At 46.3% G+C, this 22,496-nt stretch overlaps 1 protein-coding gene across 1 annotated transcript in view; it reads left to right on the top strand.

Annotated features, from left to right (window-relative positions):
* The window catches only part of LOC139373250 (aryl hydrocarbon receptor-like), a 78,377-nt gene that overhangs the window by 10,812 nt on the left and 45,069 nt on the right, over positions 1 to 22,496 (top strand). Inside the window, exon 4 of the mRNA XM_071113551.1 lies at positions 14,888 to 15,003. Coding sequence (XP_070969652.1) covers positions 14,888 to 15,003 — 116 coding nt within the window. The remainder of the gene's footprint in view (positions 1 to 14,887; positions 15,004 to 22,496) is intronic.

The following is a 22,496-nucleotide window of genomic DNA, read 5'->3' as shown; positions in this document are numbered from 1 at the left end:
TGAGCATGATGACAATTTTAGCCAGAGAGAGGCTTACTGTAGATTTGAAATGGAGACATGATGAGCTACGAGTTCCCTCCTCCTTCTCCATCTCTCTCCTCCTGTTAGCACTAGTCACAGCTATCTCTCTCTCTCTCTCTCTCTCTCTCTCTCCTGTTAGAACTAGTCACAGCTATCTCTCTCTCTCTCTCTCTCTCTCTCTCTCTCCCCTCTTGTTAGAACTAGTCACAGCTATCTATCTCCCCTCTCTGTCTCTCTCTCTGTCTCTCTATCTCTCTCCTCCTGTTAGCACTAGTCACAGCTCTCTCTCTCTCTCTCTCTCTCTCTCTCTCTCTCTCTCTCTCTCTCTCTCTCTCTCTCTCTCTCTCTCTCCCCTCCTGTTAGCACTAGTCACAGCTATCAATTCATTTCAAGGGGCTTTATTGGCATGGGAAACATGTGTTAACATTGCTAAAGCAAGTGAGGTAGATAATATACAAAAGTGAAATAAACAATAAAAATGAACAGTAAACATTACGCATACAGAAGTTTCAAAACAATAAAGACATTACAAATGTCATATTATACATTTGTAATGTCTTTATTGTTTTGAAACTTATGTATGTGTAATGTTTACTGTTCATTTGTATTGTTTATTTCACTTTATTTCACTTACAGTGTTGTAACAATGTACAAATGGTTAAAGTACACAGGGGAAAATAAATAAGCATAAATAAGGGTTGTATTTACAATGGTGTTTGTTCTTCACTGGTTGCCCTTTTCTTGTGGCAACAGTCTTTCTCTCTCTCTATCTCTCTCCTCCTGTTAGCATTAGTCACAGCTATCTCTCCCCTCTCTGTCTCTCTCTCTCTCTCCTCCTGTTAACACTAGTCACAGCTACATCTCTATCTCTCTCCCCTATCTCTCTCTCTCTCTCTCTCTCTCCATCTCTCTCCTCCTGTTAGCACTAGTCACAGCTACCTCTCTGTCTCTCTCCCCTCTCTGTCTCTCTCCCCTCTCTGTCTCTCTCCCCTCTTTGTCTCTCTCCCTCTGCCATGACTTGTGAGACAGTAGAATAACTAGAGACAGTGTTGGGACAAAGACTCTCTTATCTGAGCAGGAACCCGTCCCAGCCACGGTACCCACTATTAAGGCCAGGGAATCGTCCATCATTGTGTGTCAGTCACACATTTTGCTGCTTTAAGTGGCAATTAACGCTCATTAAAATCTGATGGAGTGGGGACTGTTCCAGTGCTCTGCTGCCGAGCTGTCACAAGGCATTGCAGTCTCCTGATAGCTATCCACTACTCTACTCGCTCCAATAAAAACTCAAGGGAAAACAGTCTCCACAAAATGAAATAGAGAGGGAATGTGCTGTGACAAAAGCGTCATGCTACTGAAATGAAATCTTACCGTTGTTTAAAAAAAACTGTAATATGACATTTTGTGACATTAATTTGGACTAGCGTGTTCTTTTGACCGCTTATGATCCGACTTTTGTTCACGTAATGTTTTTTTAAAATTTGGTCATCATGACTGGAAGCAGGAGCTTTATTGCCTGTGGTTTGCGTTGGTTTTCAGCTGAGATGCTGCTGACTTAATGGTTGGACCAATTCACATTTGACATGCAGTCTCCTTCTAAAAGCTCCTTCTCCAGAGCAATGCCAGGCCACCGAAGATCCTTCTAAGCTCGGATCCCAGATTCAAGTCAAGTTTATTTGTCATATCCACAGGATACACATGGTGTACACACGGTACAATGAAATGCTGGTTTGGAGGTTCACCTCTCAATAATGTGACAACAAGAATATAAAAAATAATAAAGTATACGTATTTTTTTCTATATAATATAAATACAAGGAAGGCATTCAACACATTTACAGTACAATATTTACACCGGTGTCAGGAAGGGGGATATTGAGAGCAAAGTGTTTAAATTGTGCAGTTTAGCATTAATAAATAGATGTCTTAATAGCAGCAGTCGCGATGTGTGTGTAGCCTGAGTGTGTGTTTGTGTGTGTGTGTGTGTGTGTGTGTGTGTGTGCTTATGTGTGTTTATGTGTGTGTACACGTACCAGCAAAGCGGTGGGAAGGAGAGCGAAGGCTGTACAAATCCACACTGACAGATCCACTACTACCTGGGACTTATTGGTCACGTCAATGTTTACATTGACAGATAGCTGCTTCTGGCAGACATGTAGTAGGGTCAAATAACGTACATCTCTGTGTTTGTGCGTGTGTGTGTGTGTGTGTACATGTGTTGTGCATATGTGAGGCTGTGTGAGTGAGTTCATGTGTGCTACGGTGTGCAGAGTCAGCACAAATGGTCAGTCCCGGATCAAGTGTTCAGCAGTCTGATGGCTTGTCCCTGACCCCATGCTCCGACGCCGTCTGCCAGGCAGTACAGGAGTGAACAGTCTGTGGCTGGGGTGTGTGGGGTCCCTGATAATGTTGCGGGTCTTCCTCAGACAACCCGTTGAGTAGATGTCCGGTATGGATGAGGAACAACGTCCCCAGTGATGGACTCGTTTATGTGACTATTTCCCGCCTGGTCTCTGTCACTTTCACTGTGTGTTTATCAGATCCTTTATTTCCCCTTCTGTTTACTGTGTTTACTCCCAGAAACATTTCATGCGTTGTCCACATGATCAATATTTCATTTCTTCTGCTTTTCAACTATCGTATGGTGTAACCCGAACCCACGCGGTGTACTGTAGGCCTATGGAGCTTATGGAGTTGACTGAAATTGATACATAGGCAGAACGGTGGTATGCTGTACATTGTTGGGAGTCATTGCTACAGGCAGTTACAGAGCATAAACAGCTTTATTTAATCAAGAGGCATATTGATGTTTGTCTTTTGTAATTAGTGTGTAATGAAACCAGCAGACAAACAGGAGATCCATAAATTAGTCCGGTTAGTGCCCGGGCCTCTCTCTCCCAGCGGGGCCACCCCAAATGTGCCTGCCCTGCCCTCTCTGGCCACCCACTGGCGCGCGTGTGTTTGTGTGTGTGTGTGTGTGTGTGTGTGTGTGTGTGTGTGTACTCTCCTCTCTGCTACCCCATGAAACAGTGAGAACCCATGTCAGTGCTGCCAGTTGGCTAGCTACAGTATTGGCGCCCTGTAGGCAACATCAAACAGGATCAGGGCCACCATGCAGTGTGTGTGTGTGTGTGTGTGTGTGTGTGTGCGTGTGTGTGTTGTTGCCCTGTAGGCTACATCATCCAGCGTCAGACACTCCTAGTGGAACTGGAATTGCCGATGCATCAGTTCTTGGAAGTGTTTTGTTGTTAAAGAGGAAGTGTTGTTAATGACGAGTGGTGCACAGCGCTGAGGTTTGGCTCAGCTGGATTCAGAGCTGCTATTCCCTTACTCTACGTAGTGACATTTTACACATAAGAAAACACAGTTACAGTTGAATTCGGAAGTTTACATACACCTTAGCCAAATACATTTCAACTCAGTTTATTACAATTCCTGTCATTTAATCCTGGTAAAAATTCCCTGTTTTAGGTCAGTTAGAATCACCACTTTATTTTAAGAATGTGAAATGTCAGAATAATAGTAGAGAGAATGATATATTTCAACATTTCTTTCTTTCATCACATTCCCAGTGAGTCAGAAGTTTACATACATTCAATTAGTACATTGGTGGCATTGCTTTAAATTGTTTAACTTGGGTCAAACGTTTCGGGTAGCCTTCCACAAGCTTCCCACAATAAATTGGGTGAATTTTGGCCAATTCCTCCTGACAGAGCTGGTGTAACTGAGTCAGGTTTGTAGGCCTCCCTGCTCGCACATGCTTTTTCAGTTCTGCCCACAAATTTTCTATAGGATTGAGGTCAGGGCTATGTGATGGCCACTCCAATACCTTGACTTTGTTGTCCTTAAGCCATTTTGCCACAACTTTGGAAGTATCCTTGGGGTCATTGTCCATTTGGAAGACCCATTTGCGACCAAGCTTTAACTTCCTGACTGATGTCTTGAGATGTTGCTTCAATATATCCACGTAATTTTCCCAACTCATGGTGCCATCTATTTTGGTAAGTGCACCAGTCCCTCCTGCAGCAAAGCACCCCCACAACATGATGCTGCCACCCCTGTGCTTCACGGTTGGGATGGTGTTCTTCAGCTTGCAAGCTTCCCCCTTTTTCCTCCAAACATAACGATGGTCATTGTGGCCAAACAGTTATATTTTTGTTTCATCAGACCAGAGGACATTTCTCCAAGAAGTACGGTCTTTGTCCCCATGTGTAGTTGCAAACCTTTTTTATGGCGGTTTTGGAGCAGTGGCTTCTTCCTTGCTGAGCAGCCTTTCAGGTTATGTCAATATAGGACTCGTTTTACTGTGGATATAGATACTTTTGTACCTGTTTCCTCCAGCATCTTCACAGGGTCCTTTGCTGTTGTTTTGGGATTGATTAGCACTTTTCACAACAAAGTACGTTCATCTCTAGGAGACAGAACACATCTCCTTCCTGAGCAGTATAACGGCTGCATGGTCCCATGGTGTTTATACTTGCGTACTATTGTTTGTACAGATGAACGTGGCACCTTCAGGTGTTTGGAAATTTCTCCCAAGGATGAACCAGACTTGTGGAGGTCTACAAAAATTCTGAGGTCTTGACTGATTTCTTTTGATTCTCCCATGATGTCAAGCAAAGAGGCACTGGGTTTGAACGTAGGCCTTGAAATACATCCACAGTTAAACCTCCAATTGACTCAAACTATGACAAACAGAAGCTTCTAAAGCCATGACATCATTTTCTGGTGAAATAATCTGTCAGTAAACAATTGTTGGAAAAATGACTTGTGTCATGCACAAAGTAGATGTCCTAACCCACTTGCCAAAACTATAGTTTGTTAACAAGAAATGTGCGGTGGGGTCGAAAAACGAGTTTCAATGACTCCAACCTAAGTTGTACGTCAACTTCCGGCTTCAACTGTATGTGTTCTACTATTACAGTATGAACATGTACACTTAAGGCTCGTGTTCCAAACTGTACACTTCCATGTAGGTTAAAAAGCAGTTCTAACTTAACATGTCCTCAGCTCTGTCTTAACATTTCAGAATCCGCTTCCTTCTGTTACCCACATCAGGAAGAGAGACTCATGGTGTTGAGTTGCTAAGCAATGGGGGGGCTGAAATCGCCCCCGGCTCACCCAAAATAGATTACCCCCCATATCCAGCTATGGGGTGTAATTTGGGAGCCAGCCCTGAACAGCCAGGGATTCATTGAGTCCAAGGAGGTTGAATGGTACAGCATGGCTATGTGCTTGGATCGGATAACATTGGCAATGAGAGTCATCAGCAAACCACTGTATTCCAATTCACAGCTCATTGCGGCATCAAAATGTATCCCAGGTATTCCAGGAAGAGGAAGAAGTCCTCTTAGCCAGCTACATAGTCCTCTCCAACTGTACTGTGTCATATGCACTTCTCGCCTGTCCTGATCGGATCAGCTGATTAAAGCCGCATTATGCGACAATAGTAGCATTGCTTGTTGTGACCATGATACAGTGGTACTGTGATCATGTTAGCCGTCTGTTGTTGCTGTGCAGCTGTCCTCACCCTCAGATGAACAAAGTGCTTTCAGACAGTCTTGAAGAGGAAGAGAATGTAATAGTATACTTTAATATCCCATTGGGAAATGCTTTGCAACAAGGGGGTGTGCTTTTTAAAGACGGAATCACAAAGAAGTACCGGGGGGAAAAGAGAAACAAATGACAGATTTTCTCACTCAGGAGGCCTACTATCTTTTGATAAAATAAACATCCTAATTTTAACCAAGTTGACAGCGTCAAGGACATTTCACGGTATATGTTGTTTTTTTAAGTGTTGTTTATACAGACAGACAGCGGGATCTGGCAGGAAGCCAAACACACATGTTTTATTAGTCTCTGAGGACATCTGGCTTCTTCAAGGTTTCTTTCTGGATCATTTCTTTCAGCCATGTGTGCGCTTTCCTTTCAGTTGAGTGTCATCATGATTCATTGATTGATTTATTCAGTCGAGTGTGGTGGAGGTTATTCAACTGGGAGCACTCCCTCTCTCTTTAAGCTTTCAGTATTGTCTTGGGTAGTCAGTCAGTCAGTCAGTCACAAAAGCATTTCACACAGATGTTGAGCGTCTTTGAAAACAAATCATAATCTTGTAATTTGTGACCTTCGTATTGTTTTCCATTCAAAAAAAGTTCTAGTCCCGGATTCAGTCCGAACGCGCTTTGTCGACTGCACCTTTTAAAGGCGAAGTTCCCGTGTTCACGGTAAACACTGCATATGTCAGCTCAGTCGGAAATTACCTTTAAATGGCGCATAGCAGACAAAACGTGATCCGATTGAATCCTGGCCTAAGTTGTATTGTAGTTGTGTTTGGCTGCAGGTACTCTAGCGGTTAGAGCGTTGTGCCAGTAACCAAAAGGTTGCTGGTTTGAATCTGTTAATGTGCCATTGAGCATGGCACTTAACCCTAATTGCTCCTGTAAGTCGCTCTGGATGACACGGTCTGCTAAATGACGTGAATGTAAAATGTTGTATTTACACTTGGTTGTCCTGATTGCGCTTTATGGGCATCCAAACACCACTGTTTCCAGGATAGGCCATCTGCTCTGCTGTGATCCGAGAGCAGGCAGATTAGGGCTTACGTAACACTACATCGCTTTTCAGTTCATGTTATTATCATCTTCGTGTGTGTGTGTGTGTGCGTGCGTGCGTGTGTGTGTTGGAGCAGTACATACTGCACTCTTCAGATGTTGTTTATGCTAGTGGTAAATTAATTAATTAATGCCAGTGGTTCTGTTTTCTAAAATAAAGGATGGTTTGGGTGGGGAAGGGTTTGTGAGTGTTGAGTGTTTGTGCTAAGCTACACCTGTTCTATTTCTACTTCCTGATCCTAAGCCTCCCTGGTGTGTGTAGACGGTTAAGTCGATCCTCCCCACCCAGAGAGGCACTGATCTCACGCTAGAATAGAGAGTGGAAGTAGCCTGGGTACCAGTCCGTTTGTGCTATCATTCCACTCCTTGCCACTCCTTGTTTGGCATGACAACAAAGCACAACGACTGGTACCAAGGCTAAAGTGGAAGCCCTGTAGAGCAACTTTCTGGTGCGGTGTCATAGCACAGCATTAAAGTATCCTGGTCCCAGATCTGTTTGTGCTGTATAACCAACTCCTATGGTCAAGTTTGGCATGACAGTGACCGTAGCAGTTGGCAAGACAGCACTAACAGATCTGGGACCAGCCTGTGGCGTTGTAGTAACGTTGTATAGTGTTGTGTCCCAGGCAGCATCGCTCTCTCTCTCTCTCCTCTACTGCACCTGCTCAGCCACTCAGGAAATCCATGTGCCTTGTTGCATGGAATACTGGCTGTATAATTACTCATGTTTTGATTTAAATGATACAAAAGTTCACATCACGTCATAAGCATAGAATGGCCTTAATCACATCTTAATAATGTTCCTCATTACCAAGCTAAATATAGGGTCATGTAATGTGATTCAAAGTGTTCAGCGATGTTATTGTGCTGCACAGCATGACAGAGATATCAACGAGGCTAAAATACGATTAGCACTCATATGTCCGGGTCCAGCATCTCACCGACAGGCGAAGGGAAACATAACATAACATGAATGGAACAGTCCTCTAATGAGTGAACCATCTCAATATTGTACCATTTCCGTTCAGTCCTGGAGTAATGCTTTAAGATGTGTCCAGAATCTACAACTAGACAGTCAAGGCCTGTGCTCGGGGCTTGAACTATCACTAACAACCAGTGGTGTAGTGGTGGGTAAACGCAGGTAACCTTTTTTTTTGTTTTTTGAGAGAGCGTTTACCCAATTTTTGCAGGAATAAATGTATTGAAAATATAGGGAGCGTTACTTTAGTTTCCATTAACGGAAATCAGCGTTTTCCTACCTTTTTGTTTGTCACCTCTACGTCACTGCTAACAACCTATGATGAGGTTGAATGTTCTCTCCCCTACGGTTAGAGATGGGGTTTAGCAGGAGGATGTTGTCACCTCTACGTCACTGCTAACAACCTATGATGAGGTTGAATGTTCTCTCCCCTACGGTTAGAGATGGGGTTTAGCTGGAGGATTTGGGGAACTCACCTGGGATTGACCTTGTTCGTTTGGGCCATTAGCTACATACATATTTCAAACGTCCCATTGGTGTCTCTTGGCCCATGGTGTGGTGGCGGGCAGTTCACTCCATCCCCTGTGTGTGTGTGTGTGTGTGTGTGTGTGTGTGTGTGTGTTATCCCCACCCCTTTCCCCAGTGTGAGCTCGAGCTGCTTCCTCTCAACACACAGACATACACACATACACACACACAGACAAACAGAGACACACAGACACACACACTTTCTGGGTAATTTTCATTAATAATTCATGAATCGGGGGGGGGGGGGGGTCTGGGTTGGAGGGTTGCATGTGTGTCCCCAACACAAGCTGTCACATTTAACGGGTCACTGTTTATGTCACACACACACACACTCTATTGGTGATGTGCGATTTGTGGGAAGGCGGAGGAAGAGGGAGAAGGGGGAAGAGGGTTTCAGAGAAGGAGAATGAGAGCTAACTGTTAATTGATTCATTTGTGTTCATGGTTGAAACCTATCTGTGACACTATTTAGTAGAGTAGTTCACAGACCTTTAAAATAGTACAGACAGTAGCTGTTTACATTAGTACGGTAACATTCTTTAAAATAGTACAGACAGTAGCTGTTTACATTAGTACGGTAACATTCTTTAAAATAGTACAGACAGTAGCTGTTTACATTAGTACGGTAACATTCTTTAAAATAGTACAGACAGTATCTGTTTACATTAGTACGGTAACATTCTTTAAAATAGTACAGACAGTAGCTGTTTACATTAGTACGGTAACATTCTTTAAAATAGTACAGACAGTAAGAGATAAGAACAACAAATAATTAAAGAACAGGGAGTACAGGACGGGACTGAGCACACACCCCCGAGGGGCCCCCGTGTTGAGGATCAGCGTGGCCTACCCTTACCTACCCTTACCACCTGGGGGCGGCCCGTCAGGAAGTCCAGGATCCAGTTCCAGAGGGAGGTGTGTAGTCCCAGGGTCCTTAGTTAGTGATGAGCTTTGAGGGCACTATTGTGTTGAACGCTGAGATGTAGTCAATGAATAGCATTCTCACATAGGTGTTACTTTTGTCCAGGTGTGGAAAGGACAGTGTGGAGTGCAATAGAGATTGCCTAATCTGTGGATCTGTTAGGGTGGTATGCAAATTGTAGTGGGTCTAGGGTTTCTGGGATAATGGTGTTGATTTGAGCCATGACCAGCCTTTCAAAGAATTTCATGGCTACAGACGTGAGTGCTACGGGTCGGTAGTCATTTAGGCAGGTTACCTTAGTGTTCTTGGTCACAGGGACTATGGCGGTCTGCTTCAAACATGTTGGTATTACAGACTCAGACAGGGAGAGGTTGAAAATGTCAGTGAAGACAATTGCAAGTTGGTCAGCGCATGCTCAGAGTACACGCCCTGGTAATCGGTCTGGCCCTGAAGCCTTGTGAATGTTGACCTGTTTAAAGGTTTTACTCACATCAGCTGCAGAGAGCGTGATCACACAGTCGTCTGGAACAGCTGATGCTCTCATGCATGTTTCAGTGTTACTTGCAAGCATAGAGGTTATTTAGCTCGTCTGGTATGCTCGTGTCACTGGGCAGCTCTCGGCTGTGCTTCTCTTTGTAGTCTGTAAGCCCTGCCACATCCGACGAGAGTCAGAGCTGGTATAGTACGATTCGATCTTCGTTCTGTGTTGACGCTTTGTCTGTTTGATGGTTCGTCAGAGGGCATAGCGGGATTTCTTATAAGCTTCCCAGTTAGAGTCCCGCTCCTTGAAAGCGGCAGCTCTACCCTTTAGCTCAGTGTGAATGTTGCCTCTAATCCATGGCTTCTGTTTGGGGTATGTACGTACAGTCACTGTGGGGACGACATCCTCGATGCACTTATTGATGAAGCCAGTGACTGATGTGGCGTACTCTTCAAAGCCATCGGAAAAATCCCAGAACATATTCCAGTCTGTGCTAGTAAAACAGTCCTGTAGTTTAGCATCTGCTTGCCTGACCACTTTTTTATAGACCGAGTCACTAGTGCTTCCTGCTTTAATTTTTGCTTATAAGCAGGAATCCGGAGGATAGAGTTATGGTCAGATTTGCCAAATGGAGGGTGAAGGAGAGCTTTGTACCACCTTTAATCTCTGTGTGTGGATTAAAGGTGGTCTAGAATTTTTTTTCCCTCTGGTTGCACATGCTGATAGAAATTAGGTAAAACTGCATTACAGTCCCCGGCCACTAGGAGCGCCACCTCAGGATGAGCGTTTTCGTGTTTGCTTATGCCGGAATACAGCTCCTTGAGTGCGGTTTTAGTGCCAGCCTCGGTCTGTGGTGGTATGTAGACAGCTACGAAAAGTGCATGGGTATGCACTCAACCACAAAGCCATATATTTAAAGTATGCAGTACAGTAGCCATCTATCCCCAGTACACTCAGCCACAAAGTCACAGCCAGAGGTAGGGAAGGTTAGAGAATGCCGGTGGTGGCCCGCAACCGATGGAGTTGGTCATCTGTACACTGGCACTGAGGAGCTCCTATTCTGATTGGCTGCCACCACATTATGCCAACAGGAAGTGTGTGTGTTCAGTAAGCGGGCGTCAGGCAGGCACTCCCCTTGTTCTACGGAGTCAAAAGCAATTGCTGTTTCCTAGGCGCCCCGGGCGCTGTGTGTGTGTCACAGGCATCTGCTGCTGCTGTGGTGTCATCGACACGTAACGCGGCGCACAAATAGGCCCTGGTGTTAATGTTTGATGGCTGACATGCCTCTCCTCTGCCGGCTCTCCCTTCAACAGCAGCAGCCTGTGTGGTTCCACGACGCTGCACTCTGTCTCAGAGAAATCTCTCATCGCTCCCCTGTTCATTCACTTAGACAGGTGTGATGTAATGGCGCTTGCCGTCAAGCCAGCACTGGCTATAGCTAACGTTATAGTGGATTTTCTCGCTTGTCTGGGCTGTACGTAGAATGTGCTGGGTTGATTATGAGCATTCCAGAATCCAGTCGATCTCTATGTTGAATGAAAGAGTTGATTCTGTTGAAGAGATGGGATGAAGATGAGTTCAATGAGCCAGGGTTCTAACTGAATCCTGCTCTGTTCTGTCCAGAATAGCAACAAGGAGCCGTCTCTTCTTCTTCTTCTTCTTCTTCTTCAGAAAACCACCGCTACGCTATTTGCACCAGCGTCTCAATTCATGTTTTGTAAGGATGATCCGACCGCCCAGTTTCCCCCAATTGATGTCCAGCCTCTCTTCCACATGCTTCCCTAGCCGCCTGACTCTGGATTTCAGGTAGCTAGGGGAAACAGCCCTGCTAACTAGGAATACTTTTCCTTGTTGGCCGGAGAGAGAGGAAGAGAGAGGAGAGAGGAAGGCAGACTGACACGCTACTGCTCTACTGCTTCATTGTGGAAATGAGACACAGGTCCGTGTTCGTGAGAGCAACGTTGGGCGTGTGAGAGAGAGAGAGGGTAGCATGTTTTTAACTCCAAGTGGACAGATAGACAGGCACTAGACCCTGTGTAGTGTAGTATAATGTACTGTCGTGTACTGTACTGCCTTGTAGTGTAATATACTGTACTGTAGTGTACTGTAGTATGTCCCTTAGCTTGTTCTGTCCCTAACAGAGAAGAATTTCCCAATCCCCTTTCAAACAGGGAATGCTGTGAGGGTCATTGGTGATATTGTGCGTAAACACCAACCTCACATCAATATCAGCGGTTTTGCCTTTGAAGCCGTTATCTGTTGTCCACTTTACAGATGTGCTTGTTCATTTGCAGTTTTAGTGCTTTAAAAAACATCTGCAAAGTGCTGAATCTCATCAGAGAGGCTACAATATACACTTCAACTCACTTTACAATAAGGAATCACTGAGTAATAAAAGGTTCAAAGGTTAAGTAGAGTATTTCTGTCGTCTCTAGTCACGGTGAACCCGCATTTCCCAACCCCTTTAATACTGTTCACGGAATACTATGAGAGTTTCTATCATTTCAAATATTTATTACTCGTTTGGACAAGGAGTTTCTGGGGATCTCTGCATGCAAGGTGAAACGATTAGTATCGCTGTTTTTGCCTTCCAGTCACAGAGACTGTGTTGGGGTCCTGAGAAGTACCATTGGTTGCGTGCTGGCCGCCCGGCCTTATAGCCCTGTCGCTGGTGGAATCCAGCTAAAGCCAATGGGAAAGAGGCCACAGAACTTCCACAATGCCTTTGAAGGAACAGACCGATGTAGACCGAGGCAGAAATCTCTTTCCAAAGCTTCCCCTTGGCTTTTAACGTTTAAACTTCTCCATTTGTCTCCACCAAAACAGAGTCAAATCTTTGTCATTGAGGAGCAGGGGAACATTGTTTGGTCATGTATTAATTAAACTGTGTTAGAGTGCCTTTTTTTGAATTTTAACGGATTAAACAGCTGAAACCTTTTTCTATCACGTTTAACTTATCTTCACCAAACAGAAAAGGAATGCTGATTTCTATTCCTTTACTGATACTTCCCAGTAGATGAGTTTATATCATTGCCAAGCAGAAGGGTTTAGTGTGTCAGTATGAATCTGTGTCTGATTATGAGTCTGGGTGTGAGTTTGGGTCTGAGTCTGAGTTTGAGTCTGAGTCTGAATATGGGTCTGAGTTTGAGTCTGAGTTTGAGTCTGGGTCTGAGTCTGAGTTTGAGTCTGGGTCTGAGTCTGGGTCTGACCTCCAGCACATTGACCTGATGGCGATAGACTTAACCCCCACAACTAAGTCCTAGGATGGTGGGTGTGTTGACCTTGTGACCCCTCTATTGTCCCCTCTAGCCTCACCCCCCAGCCCCCTCAATCAAGTCCTACTCCAGATCACTATAGACCTGTGTGTTGGTCATTTAGAGCATCATGTCCACACACTGCTCAGGTGTCAGGGAGTTGTATAGGGGTCAGAGGTCAGGGGTCACGCTGAAAGACTGTAGAGTCTAATCCCTCTCCTCTCTGTGTTTGGGTGTTACAACTCAAACTTAATTTTCTCCAGTTGAGCGGTAGCCTACATCCAAAATGACACGTTCATTTCGATTTCTAATATGTGTTTCTTAGAGCTACTGTATATGTGTGTGTGTGGTGTTTAACGGTATATCCATATTGTAGAGCCAGGCAACCTCCCCACTGGTTTGAGCCTGTGATCCAGACTGTGGACCATGTGGGATGTGGAGGGGGTACTGTGGGTAGAGTACTCCTAGTTAGTTCTCCAGGGAGGGCAGACTGAGGCTCCAGAGTGATGGGCATACACACACACACACACATTGGACAGAGTGAGGCTCCAGAGTGATGCTCCAGGTTTAGAGGTGCTGTAGAGATGTCACACCTGTTGGTGACTTTTTTCTCACCGTACAACACTAATGCCTTTTCCACGTCTCACACAAGTGGAGAAAATCCCTGTCCTGTCTGTCCTTCACTTTTCTCTCTTTCACTCCCTCTCTTCGTTTTCTCTCTCTTACTCTGTTTTTTCTTTCCTCTCTCACTCCCTCATTCTTGTATTTTCTCTCTCTGTCTCTCTTTCTCTCTATCTCTCTCTTTCCTACTCTCTCTCTATCTCTCTCTCTATTTTCTAAAGCATATTCAGTATACTAATAATTCAGAATACTTTCTCAGTGTTTTATTGTAAGGCTTTAGCTCTTTTCATTCCCACATCTCCTCCTTCTCTTTCTCCCCCTATCCCCTCCATGGTCTTCTCCTCCCCCTATCCCCTCCATGGTCTTCTCCTCCCCCTATCCCCTCCATGGTCTTCTCCTCCCCCCTATCCCCTCCATGGTCTTCTCCCCCCCTATCCCCTCCATGGTCTTCTCCTCCCCCCTATACCCTCCATGGTCTTCTCCTCCCCCTATCCCCTCCATGGTCTTCTCCTCCCCCTATCCCCTCCATAGTCTTCTCCTCCCCCCTATCCCCTCCATGTTCTTCTCCTTCTCCTTCCCCTATCCCCACATGGTCAGTATACTAATAATTCAGAATACTTTCTCAGTGTTTTATTGTAAGGCTTTAGCTCTTTTCATTCCCACATCTCCTCCTTCTCTTTCTCCCCCTATCCCCTCCATGGTCTTCTCCTCCCCCTATCCCCTCCATGGTCTTCTCCTCCCCCTATCCCCTCCATGGTCTTCTCCCCCCCTATCCCCTCCATGGTCTTCTCCTCCCCCCTATCCCCTCCATGGTCTTCTCCTCCCCCTCTCCCCCCATGGTCTTCTCCTCCCCCCTATCCCCTCCATGGTCTTCTCCTCCCCCTATCCCCCCATGGTCTTCTCCTCCCCCCTATCCCCTCCATGGTCTTCTCCTCCCCCTATCCCCCCATGGTCTTCTCCTCCTTCTGTCCAGGCCAATGTTGTCTGCCTCAATGGATCATCCTCCTCTCATAATGAATGTTTGCAAACACATCAGTAGTACTTCAAACTAACATGGGCTCAGTCAGAGCCATTAGCACAGCTACAGAGAGCCAGAATAGACAGCAGCATGCGCTAGACTAGGCTAAAGAAAGCACTCCGCAATGCCTGCTGGGAAAACCTGGAACGCTGGCAGAACCCACATCAGCCTTTAAAGCCCCCTTTAAACTGTTTGAAGTTTTGATTATCAATGCCATATGATTGGTTTCATATTTGTGGTGGTGGATGGCGTTTGTTGTTTGCGAGTCATAATGAATGAGCCTGTTCAGAGATGGTGTTTAATGAATTGTTAATGAGCTAGGGACCTGTCATGCCTGTGTGTTATAAAGCACTCTGACATTCACAGCAGTTCTCTGTAAACACTATTTCAAAGACTTAAGCCCTCTCTCTCTCTCTTCACCTCTCTCTCCCTATTTCTCTCTCACTCTATAGTTGCCCTGAAGACCCACGCTTGCAATGGTTTGAAGGCCAACAGTGGTAACCATGACAACAGCAAGACAACGGGATTGGTGGATGGCTGGATGCCCGAGGGTGAACTCCTATTGCAGGTTGGTGGGCAGGCTCCAGGTGCAGGGCATAAACACACGACAAGCAGTGTGACACCCCAGCTGGGGCCTGCACTACACCATACATTCTGTGCACTGTAACTGTATCAACATATGTTTTGAATCATTGCATCAGAATGTTCCATTATGTCAAGAAATACTATGAGCTATCTTTCCACATACACACATCTATACACACACCACCACCTGTAGCCCAGGCACATCTGGTCTACTCCTCTCTACTCCAAACTGACCAGTAGACATAAGAAGACTACTCCCTCTGTGAAGCTCATCTCTTCTAGCGTGTCTCGCTTCAGATCACGCTGCCTGCCTGCCACAGTGCATAGCTACATGTCTTAGCATTTCCCCAAACTTTCTGGGCTTCTGTTCTGTCCCTTAAGCATGCCACGAGCTTAGAGAGAGAGAGAGAGAGAGAGAGAGAAGAGAGAGAGAGAGAAGAGAGAGAGAAGAGAGAGAGAGAGAGAAAGAGAGAGAAAGAGAGAGAGAGAGAGAAAGAGAGAGGAGAGAGAGAGAGAGAGAGAGAGATGTCCGGCTGAAGCGTAGCTAAGTTAAGTGAGCAGTGCTTAGATTGAAAGCTTTCCCAGGCAGGCACAGTAAGAGCCTTGATAGAGAGGCAGGTGAGACAGGAGACTGCGGGGCTCTCACACACAGCAGGCACAACATGGCAGACATGGAAAGTCTGTCTTGTAGAGGGAGTGCACCACATGGGGACAAGCATAGATATGTACAGTTGAAGTCGGAAGTTGACATACACCTTAGCCAAAGACATTTAAACTCAGTTTCACAATTCCTGACATTTAATCCTAGTAAAAAGTCCATCTCTTAGGTCAGTTAGGATCACCACTTTATTTTAAGAATGTGAAATGTCAGAATAATAGTAGTATTTTGTGAAGTGCACCAATCCCTCCTGCAGCAAAGCACCCCCACAACATGATGCTGCCTCCCCTTTTTCCTCCAAACATAACAATGGTTATTATGGCCAAACAGTTCTATTTTTGTTTCATCAGACCAGAGGACATTTCTCCAAAAGTACAATCTTTGTCCCCATGTGCTGTTGTAAACCGTAGTCTGGCTTTTTTATGACGGTTTTGGAGCAGTGGCTTCTTCCTTGCTGTGCGGCCTTTCAGGTTATGTCGATATAGGACTCGTTTTACTGTGGATATAGATACTTGTGTACCTGTTTCCTCCATCATCTTCACAAGGTCCTTTGCTGTTGTTCTGGGATTGATTTGCACTTTTCCAGGAGACAGAACGCGTCTCCTTCCTGAGTGGTATGACGGCTGCTTGGTCCCATGGTGTTTATACTTGCGTACTATTGTTTGTACAGGTGAACATGGTACCTTCAGGCATTTGGAAATTGCTCCCAAGGATGAACCAGACTTGTGGAGGTCAACAATTTATTTTCTGAGGTCTTGGCTGATTTCTTTAGATTTTCCCATGATGTCAAGCAACGAGGCACCAAGTTTGAAGGTAGGCCTTGAAATACATCCACAGGTCCACCTCCAATTGACTCAAATTATGTCAATTAGCCTATCAGAAGCTTCTAAAGCCATGACATCATTTTCTGGAATTTTCCAAGCTGTTTAAAGGCACAGTCAACTTAGTGTATGTAAACTTCTGACCCACTGGAATTGTGATACAGTGAATTGTAAGTGAAATAATCTGTCTGTAAACAATTGTTGGAAAAATCACTTGTGTCATGCACAAAGTAGATGTCCTAACCGACTTGCCATAACTATAGTTTGTTAACAATACATTTGTGGAGTGGTTGAAAAATGAGTTTTAATGACTCCAACCTAAGTGTATGTAAACTTCCGACTTCAACTGTATAGTAATAGTGTTCTAATTCTATTTCTATGGGGGAAAGTTAAGTACTGCTGGTGCTTATTGGCAGATTGGGCTCTTTCCTTAACATACAGGATCTCAGCCTAGAAAGAAAAGGTTGTACCAGGCCTGCTGAGACCAGCTGATTAGTTTGGACTTGTTTAGAGTAGCTTCAAAAGTTATGTCCATGCCATAGCCTACTTTGGTGCCATCATTCATCCCCAACTTAAAGAGACATTGCTCTATTCTGTCCTGCACTTACAGGGGCCTATTTGGCCCTGCACTTAAAGGGACAGCGTTCTATTCTGCCCTGTTATTTGAGACTGTATCAACAGTTAACTAATGAAACAAATATCAAAATATTGTTTTTGAGTGGAATTGTCCTTTAAAGGGACAATGCTCTATATTCTGCCCTGCTCTGTGCTCTGTACTGGATGTTCAGTCAGGGGAGATGTGATCTGCTTCATCTGCAGCCCCCCCCCCCCCCCTGTTGTGCCATCATGCAGAGTCACACCGTGCCAGAACAGTCAACACAGAATCTCTTAAGACAGGCTGAGCTATAGAGGGAGGGAGGGAGAAAGAGAGAGAGAGAGAGAGAGGCTTTGAGGGGAGGAAATGAGGGAACTATTGTATTTGAGAGAGAAATAATAGTAAATGGAGAGAGAGGGGGCAAGAGAGAGAGAGAGAGAGAGAGATGCTAAATGAAGGCGATGTCGTTATTCATGACATTGCTGTTGAGAGGGCCGGAAAGAGAAGGGAGGAGAAGAGAAGATATGGGGGAGAGGAGAGGCTATTTCTGACCAGGGCTGGCTGTCTTGCTATGTTCCATTTCAGACACTTGGCCATGAATTATAGAGTGACTGTGAGGACATCCATTATTGAAAAGGGAGGTAAAATGAGAGCAGAAAGGTGTTTGATATTCTCCATGTAGCCTAATGTACTTGACCTTTTTTAAGTCCACGTCATTCAGGTTACTTTTTCAGTGGATCAAAATATAATTCCACAAGCATTTGAAGTTCACTAAAGGCATGGGAGAATCAATATCAGTACAACATCAGTATAATATCAGTACATGCCAAAAAGTAAAACAACTGATTGTACAAAAAAGGAATGCACCCTTGTGTGTTCCCTATGGCCTGCCAGTCTGTGACATTGTTTGCCCTACCATACTGTGCCAGTGTTTGCCCTACCATACTGTGCCAGTGTTTGCCCTACTATACTGTGACATTGTTTGCCCTACCGTACTGTGCCAGTGTTTGCCCTACCATACTGTGCCAGTGTTTGCCCTACCATACTGTGCCAGTGTTTGCCCTACCATACTGTGCCAGTGTTTGACCTACCATACTGTTCCAGTGTTTGCTCTACCATACTGTGCCAGTGTTTGCCCTACCATAATGTGCCAGTGTTTGGCCTACGATACTGTTCCAGTGTTTGGCCTACCATACTGTGCCAGTGTTTGACCTACCATACTGTGCCAGTGTTTGCCCTACCATACTGTGCCAGTGTTTGACCTACCATACTGTGACATTGTTTGCCCTACCATACTGTGCCAGTGTTTGCCCTACCATACTGTGACATTGTTTGCCCTACCATACTGTGCCAGTGTTTGGCCTGCCATACTGTTCCAGTGTTTGCCCTACCATACTGTGCCAGTGTTTGCCCTACCATACTGTGCCAGTGTTTGCCCTACCATACTGTGCCAGTGTTTGGCCTGCCATACTGTTCCAGTGTTTGGCCTGCCATACTGTTCCAGTGTTTGCCCTACCATACTGTGCCAGTGTTTGGCCTACCATACTGTGACATTGTTTGGCCTGCCATACTGTTCCAGTGTTTGCCCTACCATACTGTGCCAGTGTTTTCCCTACCATACTGTGCCAGTGTTTGCCCTACCATACTGTGACATTGTTTGCCCTACCATACTGTGCCAGTGTTTGGCCTGCCATACTGTTCCAGTGTTTGCCCTACCATACTGTGCCAGTGTTTGCCCTACCATACTCTGCCACTGTTTGGCCTGCCATACTGTTCCAGTGTTTGCCCTACCATACTGTGCCAGTGTTTTCCCTACCATACTGTGACATTGTTTGCCCTACCATACTGTGGCAGTGTTTGGCCTGCCATACTGTGCCAGTGTTTGGCCTGCCATACTGTTCCAGTGTTTGCCCTACCATACTGTGCCAGTGTTTGCCCTACCATACTGTGCCAGTGTTTGGCCTACCATACTGTTCCAGTGTTTTCCCTACCATACTGTGCCAGTGTTTTCCCTACCATACTGTGCCAGTGTTTTCCCTACCATACTGTGCCAGTGTTTGGCCTGCCTGTCTGTGCCAGTGTTTGACCTGCCATACTGTGCCAGTGTTTGGCCTACCATACTGTTCCAGTGTTTGCCCTGCCAGTCTGTGCCAGTGTTTGGCCTACCATACTGTTCCAGTGTTTGCCCTGCCAGTCTGTGCCAGTGTTTGGCCTGACATACTGTTCCAGTGTTTGCCCTGCCAGTCTGTGCCAGTGTTTGGCCTACCATACTGTTCCAGTGTTTGCCCTGCCAGTCTGTTCCAGTGTTTGCCCTACCATACTGTGCCAGTGTTTGCCTTACCATACTGTGACATTGTTTGCCTGTCCATACTGTGCCAGTGTTTGCCCTACCATACTGTGCCAGTGTTTGCTCTGCCAGTCTGTGCCAGTGTTTGGCCTGACATACTGTTCCAGTGTTTGCCCTGCCAGTCTGTGCCAGTGTTTGTGCCAGTGTTTGGCCTACCATACTGTTCCAGTGTTTGCCCTGCCAGTCTGTGCCAGTGTTTGCCCTACCAGTGTTTGCCCTACCATACTGTGCCAGTGTTTGCCCTACCATACTGTGACATTGTTTGCCCTACCATACTGTGGCAGTTTGCCCTACCATACTGTGCCAGTGTTTGCCCTACCATACTGTGCCAGTGTTTGCCCTACAATACTGTGCCAGTGTTTGCCCTAGTACTGTGCCAGTGTTTGCCTCCATACTGTTCCAGTGTTTGGCCTGCCATGTTCCAGTGTTTGCCCTACCATACTGTTCCAGTGTTTGCCCTGCCAGTCTGTGCCAGTGTTTGCCCTACCAAACTGTGCCAGTGTTTGCCCTACCATACTGTTCCAGTGTTTGGCCTACCATACTGTTCCAGTGTTTGCCAGTGTTTGCCCTACAGTGCCAGTGTTTGCCCTACCATAGTGTGCTAGTGTTTTGCTTGCCAGTGCCAGTGTTTGGCTTGCATGTCTGTGCCAGTGTTTGGCCTGCCATACTGTGCCAGTGTTTGGCCTGCCAGTCTGTGCCAGTGTTTGACCTGCCATACTGTGCCAGTGTTTGGCCTGCCAGTCTGTGCCAGTGTTTGGCCTGCCATATTGTGCCAGTGTTTGGCCTGCCTGTCTGTGCCAGTGTTTGGCCTGCCTGCCTGTGCCAGTGTTTGGCCTGCCATACTGTGCCAGTGTTTGGCCTACCATACTGTTCCAGTGTTTGCCCTGCCAGTCTGTGCCAGTGTGTGGCCAGTGTGTTTGCCCTGCCAGTCTGTGCCAGTGTTTGGCCTGACATACTGTTCCAGTGTTTGCCCTGCCAGTCTGTGCCAGTGTTTGGCCTACCATACTGTTCCAGTGTTTGCCCTGCCAGTCTGTGCCAGTGTTTGGCCTACCATACTGTTCCAGTGTTTGCCCTGCCAGTATGTTCCAGTGTTTGCCCTGCCAGTGTTCCAGTGTTTGCCCTGCCAGTATGTGCCAGTGTTTGCCAGTGTTTGCCCTGCCAGTCTGTGCCAGTGTTTGGCCTACCATACTGTTCCAGTGTTTGCCCTGCCAGTCTGTTCCAGTGTTTGCCCTACCATACTGTTCCAGTGTTTGCCTTACCATACTGTGACATTGTTTGCCCGTCCATACTGTGCCAGTGTTTGCCCTACCATACTGTGCCAGTGTTTGCCCTACCATCCTGTGCCAGTGTTTGCCCTACCATACTGTGCCAGTGTTTGGCCTACCATACTGTTCCAGTGTTTGCCTTACCATACTGTGCCAGTGTTTGCCCTACCATACTGTGCCAGTGTTTGGCCTACCATACTGTTCCAGTGTTTGCCCTACCATACTGTGCCAGTGTTTGCCCTACCATACTGTGCCAGTGTTTGCCCTACCATACTGTGCCAGTGTTTGCCCTACCATACTGTGACATTGTTTGCCCTACCATACTGTGGCAGTGTTTGCCCTACCATACTGTGCCAGTGTTTGCCCTACCATACTGTGCCAGTGTTTGGCCTACCATACTGTTCCAGTGTTTGCCCTGCCAGTCTGTTCCAGTGTTTGCCCTGCCAGTATGTTCCAGTGTTTGCCCTGCCAGTATGTGCCAGTGTTTGCTCTGCCAGTCTGTGCCAGTGTTTGGCCTACCATACTGTTCCAGTGTTTGCCCTGCCAGTCTGTGCCAGTGTTTGCCCTACCATACTGTTCCAGTGTTTGCCCTGCCAGTCTGTGCCAGTGTTTGCCCTACAGTGTTTGCCCTACCATACTGTTCCAGTGTTTGGCCTGCCAGTATGTGCCAGTGTTTGCTCTGCCAGTCTGTGCCAGTGTTTGGCCTACCATACTGTTCCAGTGTTTGCCCTGCCAGTCTGTGCCAGTGTTTGCCCTACCATACTGTTCCAGTGTTTACCCTGCCAGTGTGTGCCAGTGTTTGCCCTACAGTGTTTGCCCTACCATACTGTTCCAGTGTTTGGCCTGTCAGTCTGTTCCAGTGTTTGCCCTGCCAGTCTGTGCCAGTGTTTGCCCTGCCAGTCTGTGCCAGTGTTTCCCCTGCCATTCTGTGCCAGTGTTTGCCCTGCCAGTCTGTGCCAGTGTTTGCCCTACCATACTGTTCCAGTGTTTGCCCTGCCAGTCTGTGCCAGTGTTTGGCCTACCATACTGTTCCAGTGTTTGCCCTGCCAGTCTGTGCCAGTGTTTGGCCTGACATACTGTTCCAGTGTTTGCCCTGCCAGTCTGTGCCAGTGTTTGGCCTACCATACTGTTCCAGTGTTTGCCCTGCCAGTCTGTTCCAGTGTTTGCCCTACCATACTGTGCCAGTGTTTGCCTTACCATACTGTGACATTGTTTGCCTGTCCATACTGTGCCAGTGTTTGCCCTACCATACTGTGCCAGTGTTTGCCCTACCATCCTGTGCCAGTGTTTGCCCTACCATACTGTGCCAGTGTTTGGCCTACCATACTGTTCCAGTGTTTGCCTTACCATACTGTGCCAGTGTTTGCCCTACCATACTGTGCCAGTGTTTGGCCTACCATACTGTTCTAGTGTTTGCCCTACCATACTGTGCCAGTGTTTGCCCTACCATACTGTGCCAGTGTTTGCCCTACCATACTGTGCCAGTGTTTGCCCTACCATACTGTGACATTGTTTGCCCTACCATACTGTGGCAGTGTTTGCCCTACCATACTGTGCCAGTGTTTGCCCTACCATACTGTGCCAGTGTTTGCCCTACCATACTGTGCCAGTGTTTGCCCTACCATACTGTGCCAGTGTTTGCCCTACCATACTGTGCCAGTGTTTGGCCTGCCATACTGTTCCAGTGTTTGGCCTGCCATACTGTTCCAGTGTTTGCCCTACCATACTGTGCCAGTGTTTGCCCTACCATACTGTGACATTGTTTGCCCTACCAAACTGTGCCAGTGTTT

This window comes from Oncorhynchus clarkii, chromosome 18 (assembly GCF_045791955.1).
Source record: "Oncorhynchus clarkii lewisi isolate Uvic-CL-2024 chromosome 18, UVic_Ocla_1.0, whole genome shotgun sequence".
Classification (NCBI taxonomy): domain Eukaryota; kingdom Metazoa; phylum Chordata; class Actinopteri; order Salmoniformes; family Salmonidae; genus Oncorhynchus; species Oncorhynchus clarkii.
The sequence above is the reverse complement of the archived record's forward strand: the minus strand, read 5'-3'. Positions and strand labels throughout refer to the sequence as shown.